At 43.8% G+C, this 13179-nt stretch overlaps 1 protein-coding gene across 3 annotated transcripts in view; it reads left to right on the top strand.

Moving 5' to 3' along the window:
- ROR1 (receptor tyrosine kinase like orphan receptor 1) overlaps positions 1–13179 on the top strand; it is a 428674-nt gene that overhangs the window by 278331 nt on the left and 137164 nt on the right. For 2 of the 3 annotated variants that reach the window (XM_068239315.1, XM_068239313.1), the window contains exon 2: positions 6619–6690. In XM_068239315.1, the coding sequence (XP_068095416.1) occupies positions 6630–6690 (61 nt within the window). In that variant the 5' untranslated portion in view covers positions 6619–6629. Of the gene's footprint in view, positions 1–6294; positions 6388–6618; positions 6691–13179 lie in introns of those variants that run through there. The other variant, XM_068239314.1, reaches the window with a different exon arrangement.

Genomic DNA, 13179 nt, shown 5'->3' with positions numbered 1-13179 from the left:
TAGGGTCATTTGCATAGCGTCGCCCCCTCGCCACCCCTCCCCCAGTGATGTCCCTCCTGCTGGACAGTAAGTACGTCACTGGGTTTCCCCGTCATATTCCCGTCGTTCCATGCACTGCCACCGCCAACATGTTTAAAATTTCTGCATCCCTCATTGACTTATATTACTTCCGCCACCACTGCGTTGCCGCGGAAGTCCAGCGGTAATGCGCTGTTGACGTTGCAATGTCTCAGCGACCAATCGGGCACTTCCCGCGCTACTTGATGCGGTAAGTGTGCTAGCCCAACTTACATTGACATTGCGGTAAACCAGGGTAACACATTGCAGGATTCCAATGCAATTGTAAAAGGGGCAGTAAAAAAAACTGTAATAAGGAGAACATGGGAAAAGCCATATTTCTACCCTTTAAAATAAAGAAAAAATACTTACCTGGTATCTGTGATGATTCTCTGCTGTCATTAATAATGCTGAGCTAGAAGGCAGATCTAATAAATCTCTCCGAATCAATTACCCACCAGGCATGAGCAATTCATCTCCTCTGCTCACAGGTGATTGGTGGGGGGAGTAGTGTTATAGACTCAGACTTTCACACAGTATTTCAGTTTACCAGGGGTGTTGTTGTGGCAAAAATGGGGCATGGCTGAGGTAGGAGGTGTGGCAATGCAAGTAGTGTTGCAGAAGTTCTCAGAATTCAGTGTTGAGAGTTGTGTTTGCGCACATGGTGGTTGTTAAAACAAGGTAAGTATCAGATCCAGGGCCTGTCCTGCTAGATAATGGGGTCACATGATTTAAAACATTTAGACTGTCAAAGATGAATATAGGGAGGTTTGGGGGAATGGGGGAACACTGTGAGAGGAAGTCTATAGGTAAAGAAAGTCATGGAATTATGCTTTAATGTGTGTCTTGTCAACTTATTCTCTATTCGATTTCAGCAGAATTCTAATTGAGGATCTCTCAAACCACTAGTCTTGTACTACTCAGTGGGCAATATGCAATTAACTTTTTATCCTAGGTGAAATTTTCTAACTTGTCAGTAAAATACCTTTTAAACCACCAGCAAGCAAACAAATACTCAAAATAATTTTGATAGTACTTTTTCAACTACTTTTTGGTACTTTTACCCTGCAAAGTACTAAGAAGTTATTATAAATTGAAGAGGAAAAATTGTCTCCTTATAGAAAACTCAGGAGAAAAAGTGAATTGCATATGGGCCAATGTGTACAATGCTGTGCGGCCCCTGATTCCCTGCCCATTGACAGACGTTACCCAACATGCCAAAACACCCTTTCCATCATTACATTTCCCAAAATGTTGACTGAGTAGGCGTGTTGGGGGCAACAGCTATGCAGCTGATTCAATCATCAGTGATCAGTTCAGCTAATAAAAGCAGTACCTGTATGGCTTTCCAAAAGGCCCAACCCTTTCCATCCAGTGGTTCTTCTGAAGGTCATGTGACACTTGTCAGAACTACAGCAATCAGGATGATTTCCTCACAGGTTTTGTTTGAATGGGGCCATAGTACCCCAAGGATAGTTGTAGCAAATCGTTGTATCTTGTGAGTGGATATCAGACCTTATGCTGGGAATACACATTACGTTTTTTTGAGGAGAATTGTTCCGATAGATGCCTTCGATGATAAAATTCCGACATGTCCGATTCTCCGCTCGATTCTGTTCTGCTCGGTTTCTCATAGAAGTGAATAGGAAAAAGATAAGAAAAACAAGCGGAAGATAAGAGCAGAGAATCGAATGGCTAATAGATTGCACAGAGAATCGAAAACGAAAAACGTAACGTGTATTCCCAGCACCAGTATTAGACTTTTCATGGTGGTGAGAAAACTAAAGGTGACCATGCATCTAGCGATTCCACTGTACGATCAACTATTCAAATTCAATCATCACTTACTGTATGCCTAGTACACACCATACAATTTTCTGTAAGATTTTCTGTTAAGCCCAATCTACACGATAGAATCGTAATCGAATCGCAAAAAGAATCGTATCGTGTACATGGGGCTTTAAGGGGCCTATACACCTAACGATTTTCCTGCCGATATACAGCAGATTCGATCACTGTGATCGATTCTGCTGTGAAATCGTTGCGCAAACGCTGACAGAATGATCGATTTCCGTCTGAAATCAATCGTTTCCGTCGATCCGTACATGCGGAAGATTTCGCTTGATCGCCGGCTGGTCGGGAGTGCGTCAATAGCAGCGTTCTAATGCATGACGCTAGCGGCAATACATTACCTGCTCAGGCCGGTGCGTGTCCCCACTGTCACCGCTGTCCCTGCTCGGCTCCTCCAGCTTCACTGAACTTCCTGTCCCGGCAGGAAGTTTAAACAGTAGAGCGCCCTCTACTGTTTAAACTTCCCCGGCAGGAAGTTCAGTAAAGCTGGAGGAACCGAGCACGGAGAAGAATTCACAATCTGTTTGCAGTAAAGGCAGCCATACAATCCCTCTCTGATCAGATTCGATCAGAGAGGGATCTATCTGTTGGTCGGATCTGATGGCATACCTTTAGATTAACCTGCCAGATAGATCATTTCCAACATGTTGGAAATTATCTATCTAAGCATCTATCTGCCTAGCAATTAGGCATTGTTCTACTCAGCAGGAGATAACCAGAAGACAATGCACCAGAGATAATGACCAGTCTCTACCAGTACTTTACAGAAAATAATCTAATTACAGCAAAATCTAACAGAAAATTGTATGGTGTGTATACACGTTACGTTTTTCGCGTTCGATTCTCTGCACTATTAGCCAATCGATCCTCTGCTCGATTCTCTTATCTTCTGCTCATTTTTCTTATCTTTTTTCCATTCACTTTTATGAGAAATTGAGCGGAGACTCGGTCATGTCGGAATTTTATCATCGAAGGCATCTATCGGAACCATTCTCCGCAAAAACGTTCTCCATAAATGATAATCGCTGTCTTTTACCATCATTGGTACACTTTTTTTTTTCAACGATTCTCGCCCGTTTCGTCGTTCCTTGCTTGTTTCGAGTGATGGCGATCAAGTCTGTGTTCAGAGCTTAAGAACTAAATTCCTAAATATGACTATAATGTTATCCGAGCAAGATCAGACATTCCACACAGGTTACCTTGTAATTCCATTTCTATCTAGCCGAGAATCCAGGTGTCTCCATCAGAGGCGCAGAGACCATCGATTAGCATCTCCGAGGTGGTCTCACATATTTTCTGTACCTCCGTCTTATCATAAAGCCCAGCACAATGGAGTCTTCTCACATCAAACTCCAACCTCATGCCGAGCAGAAGCCAGAACCCTGATAAGATCATCATGGAATCTCGTCTATATCGCTCCTTGTCTGGCTGTATGAAAATATTCCGGGCCAAGAGACGAAACCCCTGAGCGATTTGTTTTCCCAACTACAAGATTTACGCTGGCTTTATTTATACGGGATTCGTGTTTATTTGCTTTTACTCCTTCCTCTTTAACACGCGGGTACAAAGGATCTGTTACTTGGAACAGCCACAAGCTGAAGGCTCATTGTTTGACAGTTGATTTAGTAATTAGTCTATTAGGGGGGCATCTGTGTTATTATTATATATTATTTTCAAATGATAACAGAATCTTGAAATGATGATGATGATTATTTTTCTTCATTTTCAATATAATTTAATACCGTTTAATTTTGAATCAAAATCTTGAAATTATTCTTTTTTTTTCTCTACTACATGCCGACATATTAGTCATAGCTTTGTAATTAAAAAAAAGGTGAAAAATCTCTATCTTTAATTAATCTAAAGTTCTAACCCAGGGGTGTCAAAGTCAAATACAAGGTGGGCTGAAAGTGATTACTGGGACCCAGTCGAAGGCCACCTCAATGTCTAGCGGCCCCCTCCCTCCCTGATAATAGTTCTCTGGTGTCTGTTGGCCCCCCTCCCTCCCCTATACTGTTCTTTGGTGTCTAGTGGTCCTCCTTCCTTCCATATACAGTTTTCTGGTGTCTAATGGCCCTCTTCTCTCCCCTTTACAGCTCCCTAGTGTTTAGTGGTCCTCCTCCCACCTCTGTACAGTTCCCCATCCCCCCCCATGTAGATCCATGGTTTCTAGTGCCCCCCTCCTCTAAACAGTTACCTGGTGTCTAATGACCCCCAAATAGTTCCCTGGTGTCTAGTGCTTTCCTCCTGCCCCTACTAAATGACTTCCCTGGTGATCTAGGGCTACATCCCAATACAATTTACTAGTGGTCTACAGTGGGCCAAACATAATGCAAAGTGGGGAAACCACTTTGAATGTTTTACCCTAAAGCATACTTTCTCAAGTTTACCACTGATTCACATGGACAGTGCGCCTTTTCCTGGTGTTGTCTTTTTTTAAAGGGTACAAGAAGTGACCTGATTAGACAGACGTGTGTACACTGTACAGTTTCATTTCTATATAAAAATGGCCTGCGTTCCTCTTTTTTTCACACTGGTTAATATAATGAAACAGAGGTGCCAGGAAGAATAAAATTATACTAAGAACAGTTAAATAATGGGAGGTAGTGTGGACTTACCTCACGATTGAAGACTCAAATTTTCTGTATCGGGCAAAAAAAACTTTATTGTATACTTACAAACAATGCAACACATTTCGTTGGTCGCGCCTTGCTTGCTGAGAGCTCATATAAGTTACTACTGTTAATTGCCTTCTGAAGCTGGTGAAATACCTGCGAAATGCATCACATTGTTTGTGGAGTATATGATAGTTTTTTTTCTGACACAGACAATTCAAGTTTTCATTGGAGAGGTAAGTCCACCACTGTGGACTTCCTGAAAGGCCACAAAGGCCTGGAGCTTGGGTGGCTGCAGCCCAAGGGAGCACCTGAACATGAAAAAGGGGTAGTTATATATAAAAGAAGGAGATGAAAATGGGCGGCTACCAATGAAAAGGGGAAACTGATGCCCAAGGGAACACATGGTAGAGGGGGCTGCGCATGGAATGGGAAAGGCACTGCTGCACAAGAAATAGGAGACACAACATACTTGGAAAAGGGTCACAAAAATTATAAATTCGCCCTGCCGCCTTTATTATTATAGATGATGTATTCTGCCCTCCTTCTGACTCAATTGCTTGGACGTGCACTACAGTAACTCAAGCATTACATCTGGTTAAATGCCATTTTTTGAAGAGGTCAGCAATGCCATAGACCACACCTCTCCTACTACAGAATTTCTTTAACCTATTAGCAGCTTCAATAGAGTTATCTCATTTGAAATAAGTGCATTGCTTCTGACCTCAGTTGGCAGAACTTGTTTTGCTGTAATTCTTAAAACATTTTGATCTCTCTCTCTAGCAGAAAATATAGAAACTAAAAGCAGAAGTCCTCTGTTACTGTCTCACACAGCCCCCTAGTGACTAGTGGCCACAAATACACATTAAAGAAATACTAATTAGAAGCAAGAAAATGTAACAAAAAATGTGCTAAAATAAATTGTCCTGGAGCAGTTTGCAATGAATTGGCTGCTAAAGGGTTAGGCCACGGACAAATGCTTGTGATGCTAGCAAGACAGCCAGTTGTGTCAGTGTGACATCCTTTTCAAAATGACTGAAATAAAATATTATGAGGGTAATAATCAGTGACATCCTCCATAAATAATGAGGTGAATGCAGTAAGGAAATGTGGAGCTGGAAAGTTGAAGTGTCTGCCTTGTGAGGCGTTTTCCAGACTTTATTGATGGAGGGATCTGTATTAGATGTGAGCGCTCGGCTCCTGCTCGTCTGCAGCTCAGGACACACCCAGATTTATTTCTTTACGTGACTTCATAAAGAATTCTGTATTAACCTGTAAAGACAGAGATGGATACTGTAGCTGAAAGACTGGGTGGAATTTCCCCAAGAAGTATTAGTAACCCTCCGATACGTACATGCAAAAGGCTGTCACCAAAATTTGGACACCAGAAATAGCATAGAGAAAATTTGCATATTCAGTAGTGATGCATTGTGGGTAACCATAGTTGATTACTTAAAGCTGAATTATCGCAAATACCATCTGTTTTAAGAAGGCAAATTACACCGATTATTGCTTTTTAGTAGGAAGGGTTTCGGCCTCTTTTTGTTCCCTATATCAGTCCTAGTGGTTCTGGGCCACCCCAAGCTGCTTGGGTACTCTAATATTGTGCATTGCTGATTCTGATAAAGCAAAACTCAACCCCATTCTCACACAAAGCCCTCCCCCTGCCGATGCCTAATCCTAACGACCCCATCAGATGCCTAACCCAATGCAGAGCATTGTGAGAGGGGTGTGAAAAGCCTCCCAAGGAATCTTTCCTGCAGTAATTTCTTATGGAGGGAGGTGTGTCTTTGGAGTTGCTGTCCCACAAGACCAGAGGTTGTTGGGAGGGCCACAGTTCCCATGGAGATGTAGACCCTGAAAAGTCAGTATGAGGTGGTTTTGTTCAACTTCTTGTTGAGGGATCTAGAAATGGGATTCAAAAAAGTGTCACCCTAATTCTATGTATACAAATAATTCATAAGGCATAAATAATTGTTCGGCATTATTCCATATCTCAGGAGATGTACTGTATATTGCAGATCTATGCTTCTGTTTTACAGCAGCCTCTAAATGGTTCTCCAGTAAATGTCTACTTGTTTCTTGTTGCACACAGGAAGTGAGCTGATGGTTGCTGCTGACATATCTCCTACCTCATCATGGAACTCCTCAAGCGACCTGGATAAAGGTACGAGAAACAGAACCACTCTTTGTACACCTTTGATGTGACAGCTTTCATTATATTCTGGGTTGAGGAAGAAATTTAGTTCCTCTGGTAATCGTTTTGACATTTAATGACTGAAATTCTGAAGATTTGATGGGCTTGTTATTCCTCTCCTGCTTGTAAAAAGTTCCACATGGGAGAAGTGTTTCAAGATGTGCTTGACTAGTGTGGTGATCATTCTTTGCTTGGCCAATGCACAGCCATGGTGGCTTAGCAGTATTTTTGCCCCGTAGGGGAATATTGTGACTATATGACTACATTTATCCTATGTTTGCCTAGTCACAAGGGATTATGGGAAAGAAGATAGAGGTAGTGGCTGTGTTGGTTCAGAGCCTCTGAGAACAGTGTAGCCATGGTTTTGGTAAAAACTTCTAAACGATAATTAAAGGACCACTATCTCGAAAGATAAAATAAAAATTAAAATACATGTAAACACATACAAATAAGAAGTATGTTCATCTAGAGTAAAAGGAGCTATAAATGACCTTTCTCCTATGTTGCTGTCACAGTGGGTAGCAGAAATCTGACAAAACTGACATGTTTTGGACTTGCCCATCTCCTCATGGGGATTCTCAGGATTTTCTTTATTTTCAAAAGCACTTAGTGAATGGCAGTTGCTCAATCCAACTGTCAAAAAAGGGAGCAGGGAGGTTGGCCAGCATCTTTGTAATTTTCATTTTCAGGGAGCGATTTTATAAAGAATAAAGGCCATTCTGAGAATCCCCAATGAAGACATGGACTAGTCCAAAACTTATCAGTTCTGTTAGATGTCTACTACCTACTGTAGCAACATAAGAGCAACATAAGAGAAAAGTAATTTATGGCTCATTTTACTCTGAAAAAATGTACTTCTTATTTGTTTGTATTTACATGTATTTTAAATTTTACAATTTTTCACGACCGTTGTCCTTTAATTGCTTTCTCATTGCAGCTGCTGACATACAACTAGGAACACATGTCATTATTTACAGCAGATATGATCATTTTGATTCAATCTACCAGTGATCTATTGACTTAATACCGATAAAGCCTCCAATTCATTTAGGGCAGTTTTCCCACTAAATCACAATTTCACATATACCCACTGCCGGTGTTTCCGATGTGATTTTTCAAGTGGTTTATGACCCAATTGCAATTTTCAGCTGGAGAGCGGAAAAAATTGAATTGCCGAATGGCAAACAAAATCACATAGCACCACGATTGCAATGCAATTTTCCTGTGCTCCTGTCCTTTCTACACAAGTGCAAATGCAGGGCTATGGAGTCTTGGGAATTTGGAAGTCTGTGGAATTTTGGGTACCACGAGTCGGAGTTGGAGTCTGAGTTGGTGGTTTCATTAACTTGAGGAGTCGGATGATTTTTGTACCAACTCCACAGTCCTAGTAAGTATTATACTAAGGAATCAAAGTCAAGGAGTTGGAGCAATTTTGGGTCCCTGGAGTCAGAATAGGAGTTCTGGTTTCATAAACTGTCCGCATAGTGTCGTATTGCAGCAAGCAGCAGGGAGGTTAGTCTATGTGTTGTTTGGTTAGGCAAGTACTATGGACCATTCCTTGATGATGCAGCCTGTTTGGAATGACGTGTGCAGGTGGGATGGGACAGGTGAGGAGTGGGCGGGCCAGATGACGCAGGACGGCATTTAGTGGAGTGTTCGGCGTCTGCAATGGCCTCCCTGCATCCGCTGTCTCAGTACCTCTGATGATGCGGGCTATGCCGCATGAAACAGCTGTAAGGTGGGGGGAGCGCTCACCCTCGGGGGGCTTCCTCTGTATCTGACTATAACCATGTTACAATAAATCAAGCTGCATCAATTCATTTAAATCTTTGCCTGCTATTCTCTTTTACTTAATATTACTGTTAAGGTGGATACTAATGACAGAATTTACTGAATGATCGTTTATGAACGATTCCTCATATAAACGATCGGAAATGATTGTTTGGGGTACTAATGGACAAAACTCTCCTAACCAATCCGATCAGATTAATGAAATCGATACAGAAATTAGATCGATTTCGTTAATCTGATCGGATTGGTTAGATTTTCATCCATTAGTGGTTCCAAACGATCGTTTCCGATTGTTCATACGAAGAATCGTTTGTAAATGATCGTTCATCACATTATATTATTGTTAGTAGGTACCTTTAGAGGATGGGGGGGGGGGGGGTTAGCATTAGTCCGTACATTGCTGGATTTTGTAGGCTGATTGACCTCTTAATCCAATAATTTTATCGAATAAGAGGAGAATTGGTGCCACAAGAAGAGCACCCGATCAATCTTTTGATCAATTTCCAGCTAAAATGGGTCCAAAGGATCGATCAGGAATGCTGTTAAATCTCAATCGCAAGAGTACGATTGGGTGCGCAGCAGTAATGGTGTCTGACCAGTGTAGTGTTATTGCTACCTGTGCCAGTGTCACGTGGTACAGGCACTCACGATGACCATGAATACCGGAGGAGGCCAAGAATTGTCCCACCAGGGAATGCATGTAGACTCACTAGAACGATTTCCAATAGATTTCATTATGAAATCTATTGGAAATCAGTGTGTAGTGTGTGGACAGGCAATAGATCTCGCTTTGATCAGATTCGATCAGAGAGGGATTTATCTAATGGTCAGTCTGGTGGTCAGTCAAGGTGCCCATACATCTACCGATTTTGGCAGCAATAGACAGATCTCTCTCTGATCACATCTGATCGGAGAGCGATCTGTTGGCCTCCATAACCCTCAGGCAGATTCCTGACCAGTTTCAGCATGAACTCTTTTGGCAGTCGGTGTGACGCCGTCTCGTTGCCTCGCTGCCCTGGCCGCTGTCCCACTTCCTCCCTAGTGTACATGTACCCCCCTTCCAGCCCCCCCCCCCCCTTCATCTCCCCTCAGGGCCCATGCATTAATACTTTATATTTCTACGCCGTCCGCCACTGTGTCTGGACTCCTCTTCCAGGTTCTTGCCCCATGTGGTTGCTAGCACTATGCTTCAGGTGAGAGAAGAAGGTCATATGAAGACATTTAACAATAATTATGAGCATCTACCTAAACAGTCCATTCATATCTTGATCAGTCATGTTCATGGAACGCGTAGTGGGAATTCAGACATTTCAGGTTTCTCTGGCTGCATGCACTAGACAGTGGAGCCAGGATGTGGGTGACAGCACCAGAGCTTGCTTCTTTATAACACCTTCAGCAATGGCATTGCCTGTATTTCTGTCCTCGAGGGCTCACTTTAAGTTATGTCATGACCTCAGGGTCTCTCCGCCAGAGTTCTCTCCTTTCCATGCAACATGTGTTGACCCCTGATGAACCTCAGCCAAGTAGTTCATAATATTCAGTGATCCCCATCTGTCGGTCTAGCATTGAACACTTCTGTTCACTGGAGAGCTATACATAACGTCTCAGGGCAGAAAGTGAGGAATCAGTCATTGTAATGGGTGATCTCAAAGTGTCCCTTGTTTCCAGGGCATAGAGAGTTTCCACGGAGGTCACAGGACTCCAGCTCAAAGACTTTAGAGGGGTATATACTGTCGTATATAAGTTTGGTGTTTGCAGGCCTGGATTTACATCACAGGAGCCTATAGGCACGGATGTCCTGGCACCCAAGACTTCGCCCTCCGTGAACTAAGAAACCCCCGCCAAACTGCACTGTAGCCGTCACTTCTCCCTTACTTCCCTTTCCATCATATACTGTAGGTAGCTACAGGTGGCCCTTAGTATTAGGTAGCCAGAGGTACCCTCAGTGTTAAGTTGTCCCCCTCTGAAGGGATATCTTATCTGGAATATGGAATTCAGTTCTGGGCACCACATTACAGGAAAGATATTGCAGCTTTAGAGCAGGTGCAGAGACGAGCAACAAAATTGATACTGTGGGATGGAAGGTCTCACTTACCAAGAAAGGTTAGATAAACTTGGTTTATTTAGTCTAGAGAAAAGACGCCTTAGAGGGGATCTAATTACATGTATAAATACATCAGAGGGCAATATAAAAGCTTGGTGGATGAGCTTTTTGTCTCTAGGCCTTCTCAAAGGACTAGAGGACATGATCTGCGCATTGAGGAAAAACGTTTTAGCCATTTATTTAGGAAAGGGTTCTTTACAGTAAGAGTGATTAAGATGGGGAATGCATTGCCACAGGAAGTAGTTATGGCAAACTCTATACCTGCATTTAAAGGGGGCTTAGATGCTTTCCTTGCGTTGAAAGACATCCATGGCTACAATTACTAGGCAATGCCTAATGATGTTGATCCAGGGATTTTATCTGATTGCCATCTAGAGTCGGGAAGGAATTTATTCCCTTTTGGGGCTAATTGGACCATGCCTTGTAAGGGTTTTTCGCCTTCCTCTGGATCAGCAGGGATATGTGAGGGAGCAGGCTGGTGTTGTACTTTGTTCTCTGGTTGAACTCGATGGACATATGTCTTTTTTCAACCCAAATAACTATGTAACTATATCAGTGGAATGCCGAGAGCCAGGTGAGTAACCTCCCATTTACACTCTGCTCAAGACTCTGCATAAGGAAGGAAGGAAGGAGGGAGTCCTCGAGGAGCAGAGTAAGCTGCCTTTCTTTCATCAAGTGCCTTTAGGCACGTGCCTACAGTGCCTTATGGTAAATCTGACCCTGGGTATATTTATAGTATAAAAAGTATTTTTGTTCCTGACACTATACAGTGGAGTCCCAGTTATTTGGAACTCGACTAACTAGCAGTCTCAACTAACCAGCACAAATCGCCGGCAGTACTCACAGTGGTGAAGGTTAACCTCTTAGGCGGTTTGTAGGCTCTGCTGTGCTTGTAGGTAACCTGAGATCAATCAAAAGAAAAAATTCATACATACCTGGGACTTCCTCCAGCCCCCTTCAGGTGAATAGGTCCTTCGCCGTCCACCTTCGCCGTTCTCTCAGCCAGTTGGGCCGTATTGCGCATGCGCGGCCCTGCCACGTGCACGCCCTCATCGTTCTGTGCTGACTTGTCCCGACTGGCCGAGATAACCGGGCATCTACCGGAGGTTCTAGGCAGCGGAGGAGGACGGTGAGGGACTGATTAGCCTGAAGGGGGCTGGAGGAAGCCCCACATGTCTACCGTATATACTCGCAAGCAAGCCGACCCGCATGTAAGCCGACCCCCCCACTTTTACCCCAAAAAACAGGAAAAAATGATTGACCCTCATGTAAGCCGGGGGTAGGAAACGCTGGCCGCGTGATCCCCCCAGTATGTCCCAGTATAGCTAGTATAGTGCTCAGTATAGCTAGTATAGTGCTCATTATAGCTAGTGAAGTGCCCCAGTTTAGCTAGTATAGTGCTCAGTATAGGTAGGTAGTACTCAGTATAGCTAGTAAAATGCCCCAGTATAGCTAGTATAGTGCTCAGTATAGCTAGTATAGTGCTCAGTATAGCTAGTGAAGTGCCCCAGTTTAGCTAGTATAGTGCTCAGTATAGTTAGTATAGTGCCCCCAGTATAGCTAGTATAGTGCCCCCAGTATAGCTAGTATAGTGCCCCCAGTATAGCTAGTATAGTGCCCCCAGTATAGCTAGTATAGTGCCCCCAGTATAGCTAGTATAGTGCCCCATTATAGCTAGTATAGTGCCCCCAGTATAGCTAGTATAGTGCCCCCCAGTATAGCTAGTATAGTGCCCCCAGTATAGCTAGTATAGTGCCCCCAGTATAGCTAGTATAGTGCCCCCAGTATAGCTAGTATAGTGCCCCCAGTATAGCTAGTATAGTGCCCCCAGTATAGCTAGTATAGTGCCCCATTATAGCTAGTATAGTGCCCCCAGTATAGCTAGTATAGTGCCCCCAGTATAGCTAGTATAGTGCCCCCAGTATAGCTAGTATAGTGCCCCCAGTATAGCTAGTATAGTGCCCCCAGTATAGCTAGTATAGTGCCCCCAGTATAGCTAGTATAGTGCCCCCAGTATAGCTAGTATAGTGCCCCATTATAGCTAGTATAGTGCCCCATATAGCTAGCATAATGCCCCAGTATGGGTGGGTAGGTGCTGTCCCTCCCCGCTCCCCCTGCGGCCGCCGCTGCTGCTATTACCTCAGGCGGCGCCGCTTCCTCTATCCCCGTCCTCCTCCGGTAGTAACTCATTCACAGCAGCGCGCCTCTCGCTGCTGTGATGACGAGGAAACCATAGAGAGCGGCTTCCTGTAGCGTGATGCCGTTACTATGGGAACCGCTCTCTATGGTTTCCTGCGTCATCACAGCAGCGGGGGGCGCGCTGCTGTGAATGAGTTACCGGAGGAGGACGGGGATAGAGGCAGCGGCGCCGCCTAAGGTAATAGCAGCGGTGGCCGCGGGGGGAGCGGGGAGGGACAGCACCTATCCACCCACCCACCCACACATGACTCGCAAGCAAGCCGACCCCCCAACTTTTGGCCCACTTTTGGGGGGTCAAAAATTCGGCTTGCTTGCGAGTATATACGGTATATTTATTTTCTTTTGATTGATCTCAGGTACACTTT

The sequence above is a fragment of the Hyperolius riggenbachi genome, chromosome 6 (assembly GCF_040937935.1).
Source record: "Hyperolius riggenbachi isolate aHypRig1 chromosome 6, aHypRig1.pri, whole genome shotgun sequence".
Taxonomy (NCBI): Eukaryota; Metazoa; Chordata; class Amphibia; order Anura; family Hyperoliidae; genus Hyperolius; species Hyperolius riggenbachi.
The sequence above is the reverse complement of the archived record's forward strand: the minus strand, read 5'-3'. Positions and strand labels throughout refer to the sequence as shown.